The sequence below is a fragment of the Salarias fasciatus genome (assembly GCF_902148845.1).
Source record: "Salarias fasciatus chromosome 7 unlocalized genomic scaffold, fSalaFa1.1 super_scaffold_4, whole genome shotgun sequence".
In the NCBI taxonomy this organism is placed as follows: Eukaryota; Metazoa; Chordata; class Actinopteri; order Blenniiformes; family Blenniidae; genus Salarias; species Salarias fasciatus.
The window spans coordinates 10,377,472-10,399,051 of NW_021941229.1; the positions used below are offsets into that span (position 1 = coordinate 10,377,472).

The 21,580-nt window shown below is 40.5% G+C and overlaps 2 protein-coding genes across 3 annotated transcripts in view; both read left to right on the forward strand.

Annotated features, from left to right (window-relative positions):
- phf24 (PHD finger protein 24) overlaps positions 1-4,279 on the forward strand; it is a 36,309-nt gene extending 32,030 nt beyond the window's left edge. Inside the window, exons 7-8 of the mRNA XM_030085009.1 lie at positions 1,300-1,377; positions 2,753-4,279. Coding sequence (XP_029940869.1) covers positions 1,300-1,377; positions 2,753-2,849 — 175 coding nt within the window. The 3' untranslated portion in view covers positions 2,850-4,279. The remainder of the gene's footprint in view (positions 1-1,299; positions 1,378-2,752) is intronic.
- Positions 4,280-12,947: 8,668 nt separating this feature from the next.
- On the forward strand, positions 12,948-20,697 carry prkab1a (protein kinase, AMP-activated, beta 1 non-catalytic subunit, a). Of its 2 annotated transcripts, none has more exons than XM_030085393.1 (8): positions 12,948-13,046; positions 15,084-15,265; positions 15,372-15,541; positions 15,681-15,774; positions 15,963-16,077; positions 16,568-16,701; positions 16,907-16,975; positions 18,276-20,697. In XM_030085393.1, exons 2-8 carry the CDS (start codon positions 15,122-15,124, stop codon positions 18,351-18,353), a joined length of 804 nt encoding a protein of 267 aa, XP_029941253.1. In that variant the 5' UTR covers positions 12,948-13,046; positions 15,084-15,121; the 3' UTR covers positions 18,354-20,697. The 2 variants fall into 2 exon arrangements, with proteins under 2 accessions (XP_029941253.1, XP_029941254.1); XM_030085394.1 differs by lacking the exon at positions 12,948-13,046 and adding an exon at positions 13,530-13,552.
- The last annotated feature ends 883 nt before the right edge of the window (positions 20,698-21,580 follow it).

A 21,580-nucleotide genomic window follows, 5' to 3' on the forward strand; every position in this document is an offset into this window, starting at 1 on the left:
TTCGCCATGTGTGCATGTGCTTGTTCGTTGCTTAACCACTTGTGCTGTCACGTCACCTCTGCTGTACCATTTCATTCCTCTCAACATTCAACATGCTCCTATTCAACATGCGGCATCCCCCACAGACTCATGGCATTCTGCTCTCCTATCAATTGTGGGTGAGTGTGACTCAGCACTGCATGGCTCGTCTCCTCTTCCTCACTTCAACGCCCTCAGGCACTCTGCCATCCTCATGTATTCTCAGACAACCTCCTTGACTCGGATTTAATTTGTAATTTACCCTTTGCTTTAAGGGAAGAAGAATGAAGGAGAGAAACGAAAGCAGAGGAAGAGAGAGGACCTTGTTATCTCCAAAGTGACAGTCTCTCTGAACATTTAGTAATCATGCAACCCTGAATGGAGTTTAATGAGCAGAACGTGAGCTCTTCACATGATCAGGTCTCGCTATATTGAGGCGCAGCAAGATTCGGGCCGGCCTCTCATTACGGGGATCAAAAGAAATCCCCTTTGTTCTCTTCAGGGGTGCTTCTCTTTAAAAGCCTCACTTATCAGAGGACACTGCGGACGGATTGGAAGTTGAGAGCGTGAGCGGCGTGCGTCAGGCCCTCAAAACGCCGCCTCATTAAAAGGCAAATAAACATCAGATGGGTTTGAGGGCTGCCGTGCCTTTGATCGCAGGCGCACAGTGTGGATGCGGAAAGGAGTCGTTCAAAGAGGCATCCGTCAGAGAGGTTTATCAGTCCGGCTCCTGACTCCAAAATATCAAACACCCGTGACTCACAAATGTGTGGATGAAAGTCACCTGGAGTGCATTTGAAATGATAATGTCCTCAAGCATAGTATTTCTAGAGTGAGGGGGAAAAAACAGCAATTCCAGTTTTTTGTTTTTTGTTTTCATAAACAGAAGTAGTGAAAAACCCTGACATTGAAGTCTGCTCATTAGTTTGTGATTACCTCATAATGAAGAAGCTCATTTTCAAAGCATGGCTGTCAAGATCTATATTCACAATTTATAGAGTTCAAACTGCTTCTTTTTGCACAATAAAAGCAGTGAATTTCAATAGGTGTCATCCAAGGTGGAATAGTGCAGTCACTGTAAAAGTACGTCCATCTATTTGGGTTTCAGATTTTTAGAGAATACACCAACACTTGATTGCCCAACCAAACGTATTGTAAATAAAGACAGATGTAGAATATCAAGTATGTAAACCCCAGTAGAGTCACAGGAAGGAAGAAGTGAAACAGGTGGGATTATCTCAGTTTGCAGCTTGTTGTAACGGCTTGTTTTCTTTGCTACAGTATAAGTCACGTTGGCCCCATATGCGAGAACAGTCCGGCCAGCTCAGGCAGCGAAAGGAGCAAGACTGATGAGAGCAGGTTGGTTGCTTCATATCTTGATGTGTGTGTGTGTGTGTTTAATCCAACTTTCCTGTAATATTAGCTTGAATAAAGGTAAAATATGACATTCAAGTACCTTCACTGCTGTCACCGCACACACTGATGAAAGAATTATTTTTAAATGTTCCGACTGGAATTGTTCATTCCAGTCTTTGAGACAATTCCTAAAAGGGCGGATCAACACAGGACCGTGAAACGACTGCAAATCTATCTGAAGCGGCAACAATAGGCTTAATTTTGAGTAATCAATGAGACCCAGAAGGCCTCGTCGGAGACGATGATAACCTGCCTGACTGCCTGTTCATAATGATGTTCAGCCTTCATCAGATAATGAAGGAGAAACCTCTCTTTTGCATCATGAATTCTCTGTATGCCGCATTCTGTGTCTTACACATTTTTCTGTAATTGGAGCTAATGCGCATGGAATTCAGGCAAAGACCACCGGGAACCATAATTACAAGAGCAGAAGTACGCGAGAGTCCTATTAAGTGGAATAATAATGAACAGAACATGCTTCAAGAGAACTGACAGGCTGTATAACTGAATTTCCAAATCATTATGAGACACGAGGGAGCGGAGAACACATGCGTGCAATGAGGACAATTCTGCATTGCATTATCAGGAAAGTAAGATAATGCCTTGTGCACGTGAATATTTCATGAGATAAGCATTTAAAACACATTAAAGGTGTGCGCACAACTCCTGGCTTTGGATCAAAATTAAACTGCGGAGATATTGCTTTATTAGCATTAAATATTGAATGTGTGATTATTGCCATCTTGAGGTGTATCAAACCCCCGGGATCCACCTGCTCTCGGGGTCCTCGCTGAATTAATTTATTCTGATGAACATCACTTCTGGTAAAGTATTTTCAATATGAGGGAAAATCTCTTCAGAGCTTCAAGCGAGTTCATTTTAATTTGTGGTGCAATTAAATATCCCATCACCACAACGACTGAGCCCCTTCAAAGACATATTGCTACATTACTTTCAAATTAGCACGTTGATGCAGTCACGAGGCATGAGGATCGCGAATTCTAACGGCAGAACCATGCTGGTGTAAAAACAAATATCGACTGCAATGAACAAGAGTACGCCTGCAGAGAATAACCGGAACAGATACAACAAGTGGACATGCCAGATTCACTTTCCCTGTGATGAGAGTGTTATTGAGCTGAGTGTGTGTCTCTGGATAATAAAAGCTTGCTGTTTGTTTGAATTATATGTACAGGAATAATCTAAAATTTGCTTTTGCAATTTTGTTTTTTTGGGAACAAATAAAGTCATATCAACAACCATGTTCAAGAACTTTGAGATTTAATCATAAATTGTAAATTCTTTCTGTGTTGAACAGGCCAGTGACTTGGGAAGACTTTTTAAGGGAGAGCGCCATCTATATTTTGGCTGGGCGGCCCAATAGTTCTGCCATGCACGTCCGGCTGCCTCTATAGTCCAGGATCCTCTTCTTCTACCCGGCGGAGAAGACAGAGAGAGATCGAGGGTGCACCCTGTAGTCTTACACATGGGCGGGAGAAAACAGACAAGCTGACACACTGACGCCAGGACGGCAACCGAACGAACCCGGCTGAAGCGCCGAGGCGAGGGAGATCAAGCCACCGACAGCACCTCTCTTCCTCCGCGCCACCGCTACGCTGAAAACACACACACACACACACACATTGACTGACTCACCGACAACACCGTTGACAACAACTGTCACGGGTCCCCAACTCTGCACAACCCTGACAGCTTCCGACAAATGCAAGCGATAGGATGAGAGAGAATGCCACCCACCGGTCCGACGTGAAGTTTCTTAAAGTTCCGAGTGTCAGACAAGCACCAGGGGAAGCTCGCAGTGACAAACGCTCGACTCGACAGCCCTCAAGCTACATATCGCACCTTTCCGAGTGGGTACATCAGTGTGACCGATTCAAGTGTTCGTTCTTTTTCAGGTCCCATTTCGTCCTGATATTAAATCCATGCTTACTGTAATGGGATTGTGTTATTCACCTTCTATTGTTAATCACGCTGCACAAGAGGCACATGCAAATTCACTACCGGTACCATTCGATTCTTGGGAAGAGACAAACCTCACAATATCGGAACATATACCAAATGGGAATGAAAGCTATCTGCATACCTTATATTATAAGAGAACTGCTACACATACCAGTATAAATTATTATCATGCATTGAAAGTCTGTATTTATTCCTGTATCCGATGATGTACAGTACGCATCCTCCGTTCTTCCCCCCCCCATCTTCATCCAATCTGTGTTCTGCTGAAACGCTAACTGTGAAAAAGGATGTGAAGTGAACGTTAATGAACGCTAACCCTGTAAGTGATGTGTATATACTGCCATATAGTACATTAGTTTCCTGTCGTGCTCTCAGAGCTGCACTCTGACAAGGTGAAAACATCCGCTCCTCCTCTTCTAATGTCATTATTTGCACTGTGGGAATGAAGCGTAGTAGGACTGTTGTGTGATTTATTCACTGTAAAACGAAGTAAAGAAGAGACAATGTGAGGTCCGGAGCAAATATTCGTCATTTGTTAATATTGCTGAAGCACTGTTTTAAAGAAAATGTGTCGCTGTGGTGAACTTGATGGCAGATCTTTAGTGTAACCTACAAGAATTTAAATGCACATAAAATTGCCCCTAGAATCACAGGAAACAAAGTGTAACAAGTAGGGCTTCATGTAATGTTTATGCCATGTAATGAACGCTCCACGCCAGGTTTTCTTAGTAAATAAAGTACGATAATGATATGAAACTTGGTCTGAGGGATATGTCTCAGTGCTCCAATGAAAGCATGGCATAGGGATTGTGTCTTGGCTGTCTTGGATTTGTGTGATGTGTACCTTGAAAGCATGAATGAATGAAAGAAAACAAAAGAACAAAGAAAAAAAACATGGACATGGATGAAATCACCTTTACATTGTAAATAAAGGGATATTTACATTACAGCTCTCTTTGTGGTCAAAGTCTATTAATGATTAATTAATTAATGAGCTTCTTTTTCAATAAGAGATTAAAATTAAAATGGGATCTAATTTTGAAAACCCGGATAACAGATGCCTCAGTGGCAGACCTGTTTTACAAGGTGGATGTGAAAAAAATGGCTTTTTTTTTTACTTAAAAACAATTTAAGATTAGCGTAAATCTGAGTGACGAGAACTACAGTTTGTCAGTCAAGGCTGTCTTAAAACAACAAATAGATAAACAGAACCAAAAGGTAAAGGAGGCCATAATAAAGCGTACAAATGGTACAAATATAAAAACAAAATAAAATATTTTTCCCACATAGATGAAAATGAAAATAAAACAAAAAAGCAATAAGATTACAATAAACTAACAGAAAAAAATGTGACAGAAAAATGTGGGTTTATGCTGAAAATGTCTGAATTGTCATCTTTTGATAATGCCATTATTGTTTTGTTTTGTTTTTTAACGTCAGTTTTCTGCACGTGCTACTGTAAACTATAATAAGATATCATTAGCCAACAGAGGCCTTTACAAAACTGCTGGATTACGGTATTTATGGTAATTTATGGCCTCTTTGCACAATTTGACTGAATGAAGCAATACATTTTCCGAGAAAACTGATTGGTCAGTGAGATATTTTATACTCCTCTGTTATCTTGACCACAATCTCTCCAAAGCAACATGCCTCTTTACAAGTTCTCCACACTCCTACTATTCATAATTGAGATTTTACCCTGAAGTTACCTTGCAAAGCCAAAACCCTGCTTCATGCTACAGGCTTCCAGTCCTGCTGGTAGCAAACAGAGCTGCTTTTGTTTGGTTCTGTGTGAAATTGAAGAGCTATTGCTGCGCCATGCCTGAATGGAAAAGTCAATGAGCGTAGCAGTGGATTTACAGTAGCAATACAGAAGCACTGGAGTCATGCGACTTCCATATTCACTCATCAGCTCCATTTGATTGGCTTGCACACTGTTTCAAGAGGCTGCAGGAGAACACATGTTGAAATACAACTGTAGAATCTTCAAGGGTTGCACGGATCACACGCTTCGTAGATTACAAAGTGCTTGACCGATAACACTTATAAAATCTCAAATATATAAAGTGGGTGTCAAGAAGGTCATAGCCAAGGGACAATCACAAGTGAAGGAGATTGAGGCTGAGTGTCACATGGAGGAGCATCATGGCCACGAGACCTTTTCCACGGCTTATAATTAAAATCAGAAGGGCCCTTGCTCATAAAACTAAAGGATCATCTTTCCACTAATAAGCTTTGCTGATAGCAAATCGAATATAATGTGTGTTTTTGCCTTGAAGGCTTGGAAAGTCGGCAAACAGCAAAACCAATGAAAAGATACTAAGAGTCAGACACTGCTGCCCTGAAGCTTTTGTTCTTTTTTTTCTTTTTTAGATTTGTCGGTAAAAGGAAAAGACACTGAGTCCAGCAGTTGCTTCTGCCCAAATGTTAAACAGAAGCTCAGCTTGTTCCACTGAAGAACAGAAGATACAGGCACCAATATGTGGGAGAGAAATCATTCAGACGAGGATGTTATGTAATTGTTTCATAACGGATTATAATGTTTTTGACCTGGCTAATTGCTCCATTAAATGTTGAGAGAAAGTTTGAAACTTGAAGCTTTATATTAGCTCAAGGTTATCCCACTCAAACAGCCTCGCAAATGACTACACTAATGAGGACGATTGTTTGACGCGTCAAATAATTATCTGACGTTCTTCACAGGGAACACATTTAGGAACAAAACACCAGCTCAGAGCGTGAAAACAATTAAATATATCACTTTAGTTTTCCTTCTGTTTTACACTATGACTCATTCTAAAAGAAGTTCTGTTCATTACTGATGTGGAAAAAAAACACAACTGAGTATTTTGTAATTGTATAGAAAATCAGTATCTTAATCCTTAGATTATAAAAGATGATCCAACAAAAGGATCGAACAAACACGACTTGCCTTCTTTCTGTCTTTCTGGTAGTTTCTCCAAAGCCTCTTGGCAGAATGATTCAGTCTCACTGAGCCTGGATGTCAAGTCATTCTCAATTTTTTTCTCGAGAGTCTGAAGTTCAGTTCAAGACACTGTGAATCAGAACTTGATGTGTTTTTTTGTGCGTTTTGAAATTGTTGTGTTTTCTTCTCAATATCATCTTGAAGAAATTTCCATCCTTTATAATCCAGCCTGAGATCCTGACATGTCCTGACAAGTCGTTCTTGCAAGAAAGATATTCTCACAAAATGTTTTCGCCACTGCTTGCAATGGTTTTATTGGTGAGATGATACATTGCCTGGATTTGTCCAGTCGGGATTTTGAGTTCTTCAATTTCACCATCGCACACGAAGATTTTGCTTCAAGTGGCCATTTTTATGCTGCTTTGCTTTCAGCTCAGAAGTTTGAAATGGCTTCTTTTTGGCCTCTTGCCCAGAAAGATGGACTGCTGCAAAAACACTTGTCCTCAGCAAAACCAATCCCTCAGAAAGAATAACGACTGGGTTGTTGATTACTGACTTTAACTGGACATCTCAGCTGAAGTTTGAACGGTGGAAGGCGGATTCTCTGCTTCATGCATATTGATGCAGTTCTTTCCACGATCCCACACCTCCAGCATGCACTGGAATTGTTTGCCAGTTGAGTGTGAAGTACTGAAGGTGAAGCACCTCCAAAGGTGCAGTCTGGTCATGGAAAAAGATGGAACGGCCTCTTCAGGTAGGGGGTTGGGATCTACTCCACGTGGAGGAGTTCATGCTTTCCTACATACACATGATTAAACAAATCACTGTGTTTAAGTGCTGGTCTATGGCGTTCACTTCGAGCCTTGCTTTCCATTCTCACTTCTGCCCTCAGTGAAAAAAAAAAGAAAAAGAAACCCTATATAGTCGAGTCACATATGTGATTTTTTTCTATGTCAAGTGAACTCCATACAGATCTCAGGTGCAGCTTATCAAAGACCACTGACAGATGGCGTATACATCAAGCTCATCTGTCAGAATAAAGGGTTTTACCGATGTGACTTGGGATTTCAGTCTAAAATAGACTTCAAACAACTGCTTCTGGCTCGTCATCACAGGTTACTGCACGTAACGTCTGAGCTGAATATAAATAGGAATTAAATGTTGAGAGTTTATGAACCTTTCTGTATGCCAAGTTTATAACTCAACCATAGCTTTGCTGTGGCTAATGAACCTAAACAGGGGATTAAAGGCGAGCCAAATAACCAATCAGGCTCCAAAACAGCTCCATACAGAGTATTGATATCTCTGCTACGCTGCATACTAAACTATTTCCTAATCATTTGTGCCATATCAGTGCTTCACTACTCCAATCCTCCTGATTCCACTTAACCACTCATTTTCAGGCTTCTGCCCCGCATTTGAATCAGGTGTGCTGGGGCAGTTGCACGTCAGAAACATGCCGGCTCCCTCAGGACCTGCATCGGTAAAAAACTATCATAAATCATAATCAGAGCAACGAGCAATCAAACTGTGGAAGTGCAGCTTGACACCTTCCTTCGTTAACATAAACTGGGGCACTGTGGGTCACCGCTGCTTATATTTCCCTGCTGGAAATACTCATTAGAGTGCTGAAGATGCACGCGTTCACCTGTGAAATATTTCACTAGAAATGCATGATCGACTTTATTGACGGCACATTTATACATTACCTACATTGCAGAATGAGTAAATGAATTACAGAATCAATGAATGGATGGTTGTCACCTCAGTTCATTACAACAAGGATGTTGCACATAAATCTATAGTGTGCACCGAAAAAATAAAGAATTATCGGTATCTAAAGCATATTTGCTCCTTAAAAACAATCTCGCCTTACCTTCAAACTGATGAATTCAGCCAACATGTTTATATTAAGGCCATTACACATTTTAAGTGATTGATGCAAGTTAGTTGTCAGAGGTAAATGGAGGATATAACTAAAGAGTTTGGAGGGCCCAGTGAGGTTAATTCCCTGTTTGCACCACTGAGTGAAAATAAAGACTTTAGTTGTGGTTTAGGTGTCTGTTTACTCAATAGCAGTATGTGGCCACTGAAAAAGCACAATTTTTTGACTACAGCCCGCAAAGTGGCACATTTAGCTATTATGTACACAATGAAACAATTGCATCATCATAACTGTATCAGTTGTGTTTCATGCACAGCTGTGAGCCTGTCAGAGTGCCACGGGAGCAAGTGTGAGTTTCCCGGTCGTATTTCCCCATGTGTAACTCAGAGGAGCTCAGTCCAAAGGTTATTTGGCCGAGGCGCTGCGGCGTGGCTGATTGATGTCCGTGTGATGGCTTCGCTCTGTGGGGACGAGCGGCGGTAAACATGAGTGGTGCAGCGGCCGTGGCTCTGGGGAGCCGGTGGCAGGATGAGCCACGGTAAAATGTCAGAACATCAGAGCCATCAAGGAGTTCATCAACCGATCTGTGAGCCAAAGTGGGATCTCTGATGAGACAGTTAGTCTTTCTGGTTTTGGAATGACACATCAACAGGGGACATTTCATTTAAAACCTTTCCAAAAAAAGAAATTTGTTTGTTGCTATTTGCTCTGCAGCCAAAGTTTACGATATATGTTGACTGAGCGCTTTATATTGTCAGAACAAGCTTGCTGTGTGAAGGAGGAGACTGGACTATTGCTCCTGTTGCCGTCTTTATTTCAGCATATTTGGCATGGCTGCCCGCCACTGCTGCATCATGGGGGGGCGAACGCACAGACGGAGACGGGGTGGGGAGGAGGAGGAGGACGCAGAAGACGGAGGGAGGGAGGGGTGGGGGGTGGCGGTGCAACGGAACAGACAGTAACATGTCAACATTCCTGTCAGTGATATAAATATCCGCAGAAACAGTGCAGTTGGATGAACTTGTGTATGTGTGTGTTTCTCCATCAAGAGTTAAATTCAGTATGGTTCACAGTGGGGTGCTCAGATGACAAGATATGATTACAAAGTCAAATTATTACATTGAATTTATCCAAACTATACCGTTTCACTCAAATCTATATAAAAGGCAGAAATGTACTCAACCTTTTTGCAACTAAAACAAATGGAAACATTTGAAATCAGTTCGATATTGGTTTTATAAAAGGTTACAAAACAAGAAAAATGCAGCTAACTTTCAACATCAATAAAAAGGGTGACAGAGGACCGGATTGTAAGAGAGGAACAAGCTCTAATGTATCTGGATGAGGGACAAGAAGAGATGAAAATGAAAGCACTGGAATGATCCAACATCAGGGTTTATAACCGTCTGGCTCCTTTGCCAACTGCCTTTCAACAGATCAAAACTAACAACATGCCATACCATCCGACTCCGTCTCTGTAGCCCCATTTTTAGATCCGCCTCCGCAAGCAGGCAAAAAAGAAAAGAAAAAAAAAATCCCACCTCCACCAGCAAGGCCAACTTCTTCTTTCTTGGAGCCCACTCAGTCTCTGCTCAGCTGACATGAGCCAATTACAGCCGTCTGGAACCAGGACACACATCTAATGTGCCTTGTTTCTTTACTGGCACATGTCTCTCTTTTAACACCCTCTGTGCATGTATAAGTACTCATTTGTTGGGAAATATTTAGACAGATAAGACATCCTCAGAGAAGAAACCTGTAAGCTTATATGATGAAGTAAAAAAGCCAGACCTATGTAAATAACATCCAGTGTGAATTAAAATCTGTGTACCAGCTGTGGCTGTGTCCACGATTCGGGACTGCCTGTGCTCTGACATTTCAGATAAAGGAGCTGTGTGAAATGGAAATATTTGTTTAAAATCTGTGTGGTGAAATCAAACTTTCAATCATCTCCACAGGACAGTTTTTTAAAAGTCGGTCCTCATTATGGGCTAAAGTCTCCAACAGTTGGCGCTCCCCTCCTGCTCAGGCCATTAACTAAACTTGTTTACTTGTTAACTCTGTGTACAAGTTTGAAAAATCTAGAATTGGCACAGAATGAGAATGGAGGTTAGCAGATGATATTGTTTTTTTTTTTTTAAAGTTTTGGCTGCAGATTTCTCCAGAAGAAGCTAAACTCCATCCTATAAGGAAGGCAAATCAAGAACTCCAAGTTAGAGAGGTGGCCCTGAAGGCAAAAATGCAATAGAAAAGATATTTGTCAGTTTTATTGGTTTTGCATATGTTATACCAAGAAGCATGTGTAAATTATGCAATAGCAGCAACTGTTTTCTAATCATAGCACAGTGCATAGTGCTGATATTTATAAATTCAACCACATGACATCCTCTTCTTTTGATTGTGCGCATCAGTGTCTATAGAGGGAAAGTATTGTTCTGTTCCAAGTCAGCTTTTATTCAGAGAAAAAGTGGTATTTTGGAATAAATAAATAAATAAATAAATAAATAAATAAATCCCACAGGAAAATCTTGCCACAAATGAAACATGGAAATGTGCAGCACATCCATTCAGCCTCCTGACTCTCCTCAACAAGCAAAGTCCCAGTTCAAACAGCAAACACAACGGTTCTGCTTCACATTTCAAGTGGTCCTCTGTCGTCCTCCATGTTTTTCAACAAACGCAATTCTACTAAAGTTACAGTCACTTTATGGCATCCAGCTTTTCCCTCAGTCAACCTGCATAGCTCTACAGCAGCCACACCTCTGTCATATAGTTTACACTAAAGTCACAGGCACAATCAAAACATGATCTCATTGTTCTCACATCTGAGGGGTTCCACAAGGGTCAGTGTTTGGCTCAATTCAGTTTAATTCAGTTTTTAAATTCAGTTATAGTAATCGGTTGCACTTTACAACACAGATATTTCATGGCTATTTCATTGCATATACATGAAACTGGAAAGGAGGGGAAAAATAGCTTTTAACACCAGGACTCCTTTGAGAGGGGGCAGCTTTCTGCAAGCATGACAGTGAATTGGATTGCACAGCCAGAAATCTTACATACACAGAAAAAGAGAGCGGACACCTAAAGGTGTTAAATATAAATGTATTGTGAGCAAAAAGAGGAGAGAAAAGGAGCATAAAAAGGTCTGCCAGCAGTTTCACATCTTAAGTTAGAAAATGGCCCAATGTTTAAGGATGTCTGCATCCTTCAGAACAACAACTTTGCATGTCTGTCCTTCTGATAACATCCATCTTCTAAAAGCACCTGTATTATAATATTGATTGTTTATGCAAATGCACTGGATTTAAAAAAAGTGAATGCTCCTAATAAACTAATTAATTAAACTAATTAACCCTGATTTCTGGGTGTTTTAAATCATAATTTGTCGTATTTAAATTCACATTGTGCACTTTTCTGCATGTCAAACCTGTGCATATTGAGAATGCTGAAATATAAAGCTGCTTTAAATGTTTTACATGGTGTGTGAGCTGCTCTCTGTTAGGAGTCTAAATTTAGCATCACCAGCGGAAACACAGTAGGTAGTGCCAAGGAATAACTAAGGACAAAAGATTTAAGACAATATGCTCCATGACAGGTGACAGTGCATAGCTTGACAAACCTTTAATCAGGCAGTTAAACGTCCCCTTCTCCCAACTTTAATGGACCCAAAATACTTCTGCATCATATTTGACATTATTCAGTATGCCTATTCAGTTTCATTTTTCTTGCTTTGTAGTAATAATCTCCCTGAAATGCTTTCATGTCTAACCAGTAAAACATTTTTGTTGTTGTTTTGTTTCTTTGTGGAGTTTTTGTTTGTTATCAGATCTTGATTTCTTTTATGTCTTTCTTCTGTCTTTTTTGTAAAACCCATCTTCAGGAGATTTTAGTGTGTGGGGTGATAAAGCCAATCCTAGCTAGCAACGAGTGAAGGCAAGGTACACAGTGGACAGATCGACACTCCATCACAGGGCAAACAGTCACTCACAATCAGCAGATTAGAAAAACCTATTATTCAAATTCATGTAAGAGGAAACTTGAGGAATACCATCTATGCACAGAGAGAACATGCAAACTCCACACACAAAGACTGGGCCGGTGCTTAAACCCAAATGTGACAGAGCGATCCAGTACACCACCGTACACCTGAGATCTGTCTTGTAGTGGAAATAACCATTTTTTTTATGACCATAAAACTATATTTTTGTCTTTGTTTTATCTTTTAATTGTCATTTCTTGAAACCTTTTTATCATCTTAAGTTTCTCAGCACTTATTTTTGCCACAATGGAGATGTTTGAAATGTTTCCTGTTATAACAAAGTGAATATTCTCTCTTTGTGGTTCTATCCTTATGTGACCATTTTAATTCTTTTCTCCTCCCATCTTTCTATCGTTGCAGCTGCTTGACCGTAAATGAAAAATAAACCTCTTCCAGTACAGTAAACCACTGAAACAGCATTGTATGGAGTTCAGACTCGACTGGAAGCAGGCTTCCATCTAGTGTTGGATATGGAAAATTACATTTACCTGCAGAACTGCGGACGCAGTCAAACACTAGTCAAGCACTGACTGAAACAATGGGCAAAACGGGCATTTATGATGGATAAAATGTGAAGTGAATTCGGATTAAATATGAATACGGTTTTGTATTTGTATTTTCCTTAAACAACTCCCGCACGCAATCAGCTCTGTGGGGCTGATGCTCTGCGCATGCGCATAATGGAGGCCGCTCGTCTCTTGCATCCTGCAATGTTTATGCTCAGATGAAATGAGGAGCTAACGCCGACACCCACGACCGGAACATTTTCTCAGGTAAAAACAGTGGTACGTGAGTGTGCGAGTGCTTTCACAGTAATGCCAGCTTAAATATTTTAGTTAGTATCACTTCAGTGAACCAGGCGACAGCTGTGTTTGTGGAAAACAGGACGGCCAGCCGGTGTTTCGGTGTAAGTGGTTTCCTTTTTAACTGGTGACCGACTTATTTTAGCGTCTGGTTTCATTTTCAGTTACATTAGATGTTTAAAAAACGGATGGCAATCCGTTTACCGGGACAGTTGCGAATTTATGTGTGGTCTTTCACATCTGTAGTTACAAATGGTAACGATGGACGCTAAAGTAGGTCATCTGTTAACAGGGAAACCACTTAATCTAAAACACCGGCTACACAACACAGTGATGCTAGCTGCGATAATACCGTTAGCCGAAGTGAAAACAGAAAAGCGTCAGGTTTCTTTAAAATCGAGGGACCAGATTAATGTGCACCAGTGTTCGATTGTCAAGCTTTCGCCCTGCAAGAGTTGATATTGCATCGGTTTGATGTGAGTATTAAAATCACATCGTTACCTTTGTCTGGGGGTGCATCTTGTAATGCACACTAATGCACGCAGTAAAGTTTAACATTGTAAACAACAGGGAGATAAGCACACTGTCTTTATCTCACAAATATAGTAATGACATTGTAACTACTGAAGAAACTAAAGCACTTCCCTGCAGTGCATTATGAATTATAGCGTTATCATATCATCCACCACTCACCATTAAGTACAAGACGTCAACCATATTCACCTCAATGATTAATAAACAGAGGTTTGGAGTCATAATTCTACTTCATTTCATGGTCAGATCGGACAGTGACAAGGTTGAAATCCCCAAGCATTTAAGCTGTTAAACATCAGCCCGCTCTAAACCAGGGAGGGCCAACTGTGGTTTTCCTGAGGGCTCACGTGAAAAACTGCTGTGGAGATCTGACCTTAATGCTGCATAACATCAAGGCATCAGAATACAGAGTACACTGTAATAAATAAAGTGACCTCATAAAAGCAATGTAGTTGTGTTACATTCGTCAGGAATACTACTTTTCACCTACTTCTTAATTCCTCAGGGTTGGCCGAGGACAACTGCACATAACATACTCTCACACGTGCACATTTTTCCTGACACTCTTTTCAATCAAATGTATTAAAATGAAATTATGCATTAAATGCACAGTCATAGCCTCTTAGTTCAGCAAGAAGTTACTGACGTGTTGGCAAATTTGACTTTCATGTCTTTTGTGACACATCTGAACTTTTGGCCGCGTTTCAGATTTATATCATTGTATAACAGAGTGGAACTTATAATGGATGATCCATTACTGTAAGCGCCATATCTGCTGCTGCTTTGTCAAGGTCACACCGACACTGGTTACCAATTGAGATGACTTACTGTCAGAGTTATTGTTGCTTTAGCGGCAGTAGGAGAAAAGTTGTAAAATAACTGAACGTTTACATAAAATCACATTCACAAGTAGTGAATAGTTGTGAAAATAGAAGCAGACTGTTTTTGGGGTGGATGTGGACTTTTATATAATATATTATACTCAAAGCTGTTCGTGTATATGGGAAAACTAGTGCGCTGAAACAGCTACAGTTTTAACACCATCAAGTATTACGTAACAAGGTGCTTCAGGGAAAAATTATATACCCGCACAAACACACTGAGATAAGGTATCGTGCCGACAGACATGATATGTTCGAGCGGTGTTAGATCAGACATAACATGCTATTTTAAGCCGTCTTGTACACGGGTGGCATGCTGGAAAATTCTCACCGCTATTGAATTCCCCATTGTGCAACTCTTTGTAAGAACATACAGTAAGTAAACAAAGACGCACTGTGTAAGGAACACATAGTTCCATTTTGTATGCGTGCTGCAGTGCTTTGAAAAGTGGGTGTAGAAGTCCATGAAGTTGTCCCAGAAGATTCTCAATGTCTGTGTAGTTCAGAAAGTGGTAAAATCAATTCTTCTGAAGTATTATTAATTATGTAACGTTGAGACTGACTCACATCTCTCGCTTTCTTTCTCTCTTAGCCACCTTTAACTCCCCCCGCCTCCAGTAAGACAACGCCATGGGGAACACGAGCAGTGAGAGGGCCGCCCTGGGCCACGGGGAAAAGGCCCAACGGAGGGACAGCCGGGGAAACAAAGAGGGGCCAAAGATCCTGATGGACAGCCCAGAGGATGCAGACATTTTTCATGGCGAGGACATGAAGGTACGGCTTGCTGGTGTCTCAAAGGAAGTGCTAATCCCACACCTCTACAAATCCCACATTTATGATCACTTAAATGTACAGATCTGTTAACACGGTTCTGTTTCAGGCTCCTTTGGAGAAAGAAGAGTTTCTTGCATGGCAGCAGGACTTAGAAGCAGAAGACAAAGGGCCCACTTTAGACCGGCCGACAGTCTTTCGCTGGACAGGCGATGGAAAAGAAGTCTACCTCTCTGGATCCTTCAACAACTGGGCCAACAAGATCCCTCTTATAAGAAGGTGAGAACTTATCAACAATATAAGACATGGTATCTTTCAAACTCACCTTAGAAGTGTATTGCTGCAGTGTTAACTAGATGTGACCAATCGTCTTCTCTGTACCAAAGTTTCTTCTTCTCTCTCACATTGTCTGTCAAAGTCAGAACACCTTCGTGGCAATTGTTGATCTGCCAGAAGGAGAGCATCAGTACAAGTTCTACGTGGACGGCCAGTGGACCCACGACCCGGCTGAGGTTAGCAGCACTCCCTCAAATGTTATCTTCTCAGTGAACCAACAGAACAAGATATGAGATCAAGATCAACATATATCTACTATGAGATTACTTGACAAGATTACTGAGGGAAATAGTCTTAAATCAGACAATATTGTTCTATTATGCCTCACACAGAGTTCTTTATGTACTTGTATCTATCATGACAGCCTGTTATAACCAGCCAGCTGGGAACAGTCAACAACATCATCCAGGTGAAGAAGACGGACTTCGAGGTGTTTGATGCACTGATGGTGGACTCACAGAAATGCTCCGACATGTCAGGTGCGTTCTGACATTTGTCTAAACTGCGAAAGTAAAAGTTTGTAAAAATCCTGAATTAAGTTCCTCGTCACTCTTTTGAGGAAGAAGATAAACGTCGCTGTTGCTACAGTACAAATACTAGAAGTCATTAAAACCAAACATGCATGTTTATTTCGGTGCTGTGCTCAAACAGAGAAAAAGAGAGAAAAAAACTGAACCAGCAATAAAACTCCAACAGATGCTTCTCTGACACTTTTTGCCAGAAATGAATGCTTCGTCTAAACAGGCCCTCACCACAGAAGTGCTTCATTTGCACGCTCTGTTGCGCTCTGCTGGTGATTTTCTTCCAAACGAAGCAAGAAAAAAAATCAGGATAAACAAAAGCTTTTGCCAGACGAGCTTCCCATTGGATCCCTGAGTGCTGTATCGCCAGTGTTTTAGTAGAAGTGATATCTGACGAAGAGCCTCACTCATGAGTGTTAATCACACTTTCCCTCCCTTCTTTTATCAGACCTCTCCAGCTCCCCTCCTGGGCCGTATCATCAGGACGCTTATGTTCCTAAACAGGAAGAGAAGTTCAAGTCTCCACCGATACTGCCCCCCCACCTCCTTCAGGTCATCCTCAACAAAGACACCGGCATCTCTGTAAGTAACCCTGGTGTCATGAAACTCAGCTTCCTGCTCGTTTTTCATGTTGATTATCCAAAAAAATATGAGTGTTTGTTCTTTTGTTTTTATACTTGGTCAGTTTATCTTGGTCTTATATGGAGAGTAAACTCTGCAACTTAGAATATGAACTTGAAAGTGTCTGATTTTTTCATTTTTTTTTTTTTCTTTTTTAAACATCCAGTGTGACCCTGCACTTCTTCCAGAACCCAACCACGTCATGCTCAACCACCTCTATGCTCTTTCTATTAAGGTAAGGCCAAATGACACCCAGTCAGGATTTATTTTCTCCCCTGTCTGTGTGTTTAGGATTCCTCCAGCTGCTGACCAGTGAGGAAACTTTTGGTGGCGTCACTTGAGAAAAAGCTCAGCTTTGTTGGCATTTTTTAAATTTCTTTTTCAAGAGAAAGCGCGATCTGCTGCTGCTGCTGCTGTTAGACGGCTCGCGTGCAGCTTGCGCAGCAGATTGCATCGACCGAATGCCAGCAATGATAACAAGCCGCTAATGGGACAGATGGACAGGGCCGAAGGACAGATAATTGCCCTTCTTACAACACTGCGAAAATCAAAACAAAACTCAGATGAGATGCAGAAGGCTGAGTCGGGATATGTAGGCATGAGAATTCACACTTGTGCATTGTTTGTAGACTCCCATCAAAAACTCCACACCAATCGTTTCAGCCAGCAGCTGCTTTGATTCAGACGTTTTTTTCCTGTTCAGTTGCACCTGGAGCAACAATGTTTTTTTTTACTTTTCATGCATGCCAGTGTCCTGAAAGCGAGGCAGGCTCGTCCAGAGTTTTGCAGCTGAGCTCAAACAGTCATACAAGGAGCAGATGAAACGCTGCCATCGATGCATGGCACATTAGTTAACTTTGACACCAGCCAGTCAGATTACAGGTTTTCATCGACACAGTTCCAATATGGGAGCCGCCAGTCCAGCCCTCCTGGAACTGTAGCAGCTCGTCTCATTTTGCTCCCAAAACTCACAAATTCACCTGCCGATGTCTGGCTGTGTCTGCTGTTGTGTAGATTGGAAATCTACTGAACAAAATTTGGAGCATAGTGAGTTAAATAGCGAAGCACTGTAAAGACGTCTCTTATTCAGTGTAGAAAGTTGGAAACATGTTTGGGTTGCCGGTCTCGTCGCTGCAGGACTGTTAGCTGCCTGGAGACTCACAGTGATCAGAGTCAGTGAAGACGGATTCTTCTTATTTTTGCTTCACAACCAGCTGAAACATGTGCAGGTCGAAGCTTTTCTCTCGTGGCTGACTGGCCTTTAATAAACAGGCTGTAGCTTCTGAAGCTGCCTCACGGACAAACCCATTCAACATTTCCAGCCCACATCCAACATTTGCACAAGGGCACGTAGGCAGCAGCCACCTTTACACCTGTAAGGTTTTCTGTTGCAAGTTTGTTTAATGAATTAGACACTCAAGAAAAACATCCATACACATCTGTTTTCTATTTCCATCGAAAACATTTTGGTTTAAGTTCATTTCATCGAAAAAATCTGTTGAATCTGTTTAATTCCTTGTCTTTTCCTCCCGCAGGATGGAGTGATGGTGCTCAGCGCCACACATCGCTACAAGAAGAAGTACGTCACCACTTTATTATACAAGCCCATCTGATCCCAGACTTGCGGTGTGTACACAGAGTGTACATTATATTAACGTCATCTTTTATTTGTAACCGGACCTTGATGTAATCATGGTCACATTTCACCTCTTAAATATACCCTGACTTTCAGATTTTATCCTGAGATAGAGCTAATATATTAACGATTAAACGAGGAATTGATTTAGTGAAATTACAACTTAGAAAAAGAATATTTTGTTCACTAAATGCTTCATTGTAGTTTGCTGAAAGCACCTAAAGTTAGTGTTATCCGATCAGTTGAGGCAGGAAAACTATTATTCTGCTTTAAATGGTTACTGAAGTGACCTTAATCCCAGGGAGGTAATGCTACTCTTCCTTTTTCATGTTTCACTTACACTAAAAACATTTTGCGCATGAGGATCACAGATTATAAGTAAGAAGAGATATGTTGTACACTCCTTATATTCTCATGTGTTTTTAACATATCTTAAGTGTCTCCCCAATCCGATATAATCAGTCTTTCATGTTTGTTCACTGACAAGCCTCTGTAGTAATCCAGTGACGTTATAGCTTAGTACAATACAATAGTAATAATGAGGGGATAGGACAGTCATGTTTGTTACCAAAACAAACACAATCACCAGGAAGCAGAATGGAAGGTGGTGCACATGGAATGCTGGGAGACTTCCCACGGATCAACACAAGACTTGAGAATGTCAAAGAGGAAAGACAATGAAGGAACGAAATGCACTGCAGTAGATTTCCACTGTTGTTTAAATCTTTTTGTTGACAATGATAATTTATTTAGTTGTATTTATGCAGGACTTAGGAGATATTTTCTTTAATATATGTACTTTTATACGGGAGGGTTACGAAGAAAAACCTTGAAACTTGATGCTGACTTTTTTTTCTTTTTTTCTTTTTGCTGGTACTATGTCCGGTCACATGATTAAATAATAATTTTATCAAGTAAAAGATCTTTTTTTTTTTTTTTAACATGTATTATTGGAAAGTTTTTTTTTGTTTTTAACATGAAAAATTAGCCCAGATCTGTGAAATCTTCGGTCTGGCTTTTGGTTTGACCCACAGCAGCAAACCAAACTCAACAGCTGGATTGGAGGCCCATTTACCTGACAACGTTTCAAGTGAGAACACAGCAAGTTTGTGTTTTCATTTCTGACTTCATTTCACATTTACACAGCAACATTTTGAAAAGGATGTTTACATGGAAGACACAGAAACACTGAAAATGATGTAGTTATCATGCCAGGCCACGAGTTGGCGCTGTTGTTTGAAATGAAACTAAACAATAAGCTATAAATAATTAACAATGTGGACTGCAGACACTGGTAGGAACAGATCGTGAAATTTGATGACTGCAGATGCAGCGTATCAGAAAAGTTTTGTTTTGCTCGTTTCCACTGAACCACAGTGTTTCCCCCAGTTTACACGTTGTGAAGTCTGAGTGTTTTCAAAAAGTTGTGTTTTCAGTGATTCTGAGCACAGTTGTCTTTTAAAAAGCTGTCAGTTTTCACTTGAAAACGTTGTCCTGAAAATTAGGCCTCGACGTCGTAATAACTCTTCACGACCACTTAAAGTGAGATGAAACGACAGATGCTGTGCTGTTATGTTGTCACTTCTGTATATTTTTCAACATTACATTGTTTTCTTGGTTATTTTCTGCTCTGTGGCCGAGACGAAGTCACTCAACGACCAATGTCTGAACTGATTTTTTTTTTTGAACTTGAGCACTTGCAGCCTGACAATGTATCAGAAGAAATATCATTATTTTTTATTACATTTCACAAAGTTTAGATTCACTGTTGCACAACACCATGTTTATCTTGTTTTTATATGGAGTGAATGCACCCATGTAAGAGTTACAGCCGACAGTCGCTTTGCTGATATGGCATCTTGTGTTTGTGCCATAGAACAACCATCAGTGAGCTGTACTACTTTCCTGTGAAGAAAAAAAAAATGTTTCTGGCCAATTTGTGGTTGTTTTCTGCCAGAAATAGACCAAACACATGCTGGTGAATGGACCAGTGCGAGATTTCTAATGATCCGCTGCTATTCCTGAAGAATAGAGGAGTAGAATTGGTTTTATGTTTAAAAATAAAACAATATTAATGAACATTGTTGCTGTGCCCCCCCCCCCCCCCATACGCACATACAAAGGAATGAGCTCGTATTGTTAATTATTTTGATCGCTACAGGGTAGTGGAAGCCAGGAGAGGCTCAGGTCTCACTTGTTTGTGCTCACTCTGCTGTTGTTTTAGATCTCACTGGTCTGTTGATGTTAAGATGTTTAACATTTAAATAAATGGCACAATCATTAAAATGCTCGTTGTTGTTGTTGTTGTTGTTGTTTCTTTTAAGCCATAATTGAATGTATGTATTTTCCACATTTACTTAATTTGGTTAAAAAGAGAGGTTTCTCATTTGTATTGGAGAATAAAACATTAACAGGATGATGACAAAAAGTTTTCACTTTAATTTTTTTTTTCCAACAACCCAGTCAGTGTATCTCTTGAGAAAAGTGGTGAAAGATGAAAATGCACACTGTTAAAACCATGAAGTATCCATCAAGAAATATCATTCACTGCCTATGGATCAGCAGTTGACAATATCTTTTATTGTAAATATATAATAAATCTGGCTTCCAGTCAGAACTTCCTGCTTGTGAAAACAACAGAGGGAGCCCTTGTCTTGTTCTTCTGTGACGATGGGAATTCTTCCATTGAACGTCTGCTTCAGTGTCTGCATTCCTCACATCTGAACCTCCTCACTAAACCTCATCATCTCTGCCACATATATGACCAAACCGCCTCCAGATCATCTTGGCACTTCTTTAAATCCAGTCTTCTTTAATTTTCATTCTTCAATGTGCTTCAGAAGTTCATGATTCAGTTTTAAACAACCCAACAACTCATTTTACACTCTTACATTACTCCACTCTCTAACCTTGTTATTTTTCATCTATCTTGAGCCTTTAGTTTGAAAGATATTACATTACTAACTTTTTATTGGGCTCCAGCTGGATCATAATCCTACTGTGATCGTGTGTCATTAAAAACTGTGAAATTGCAAGATTTTTCTAGCATGGCGTTGTAATTTAATGCCGTATGTCAATTAGGAATCTTGATTATAGTTTATGTTCCTGCAAAGTGCTTCTTTTTTATATCATGTTTGAAGCATTATTATGATAATTTTACAAATATCAAGGGAAACAATTCTAGATCCATATTAAACTGCAAAA

What these genes read in the sequence shown, in the direction of transcription:
- prkab1a (XM_030085393.1), top strand. Translation starts at nt 15,122, where the DNA reads ATGGGGAACACGAGCAGTGAGAGGGCCGCCCTGGGCCACGGGGAAAAG. An exon ending in AAGATCCCTCTTATAAGAAG is followed by an intron (nt 15,542 to 15,680) that starts GTGAGAACTTAT and finishes TGTCTGTCAAAG; the next exon opens with TCAGAACACCTTCGTGGCAA. An exon ending in GGACCCACGACCCGGCTGAG is followed by an intron (nt 15,775 to 15,962) that starts GTTAGCAGCACT and finishes CTATCATGACAG; the next exon opens with CCTGTTATAACCAGCCAGCT.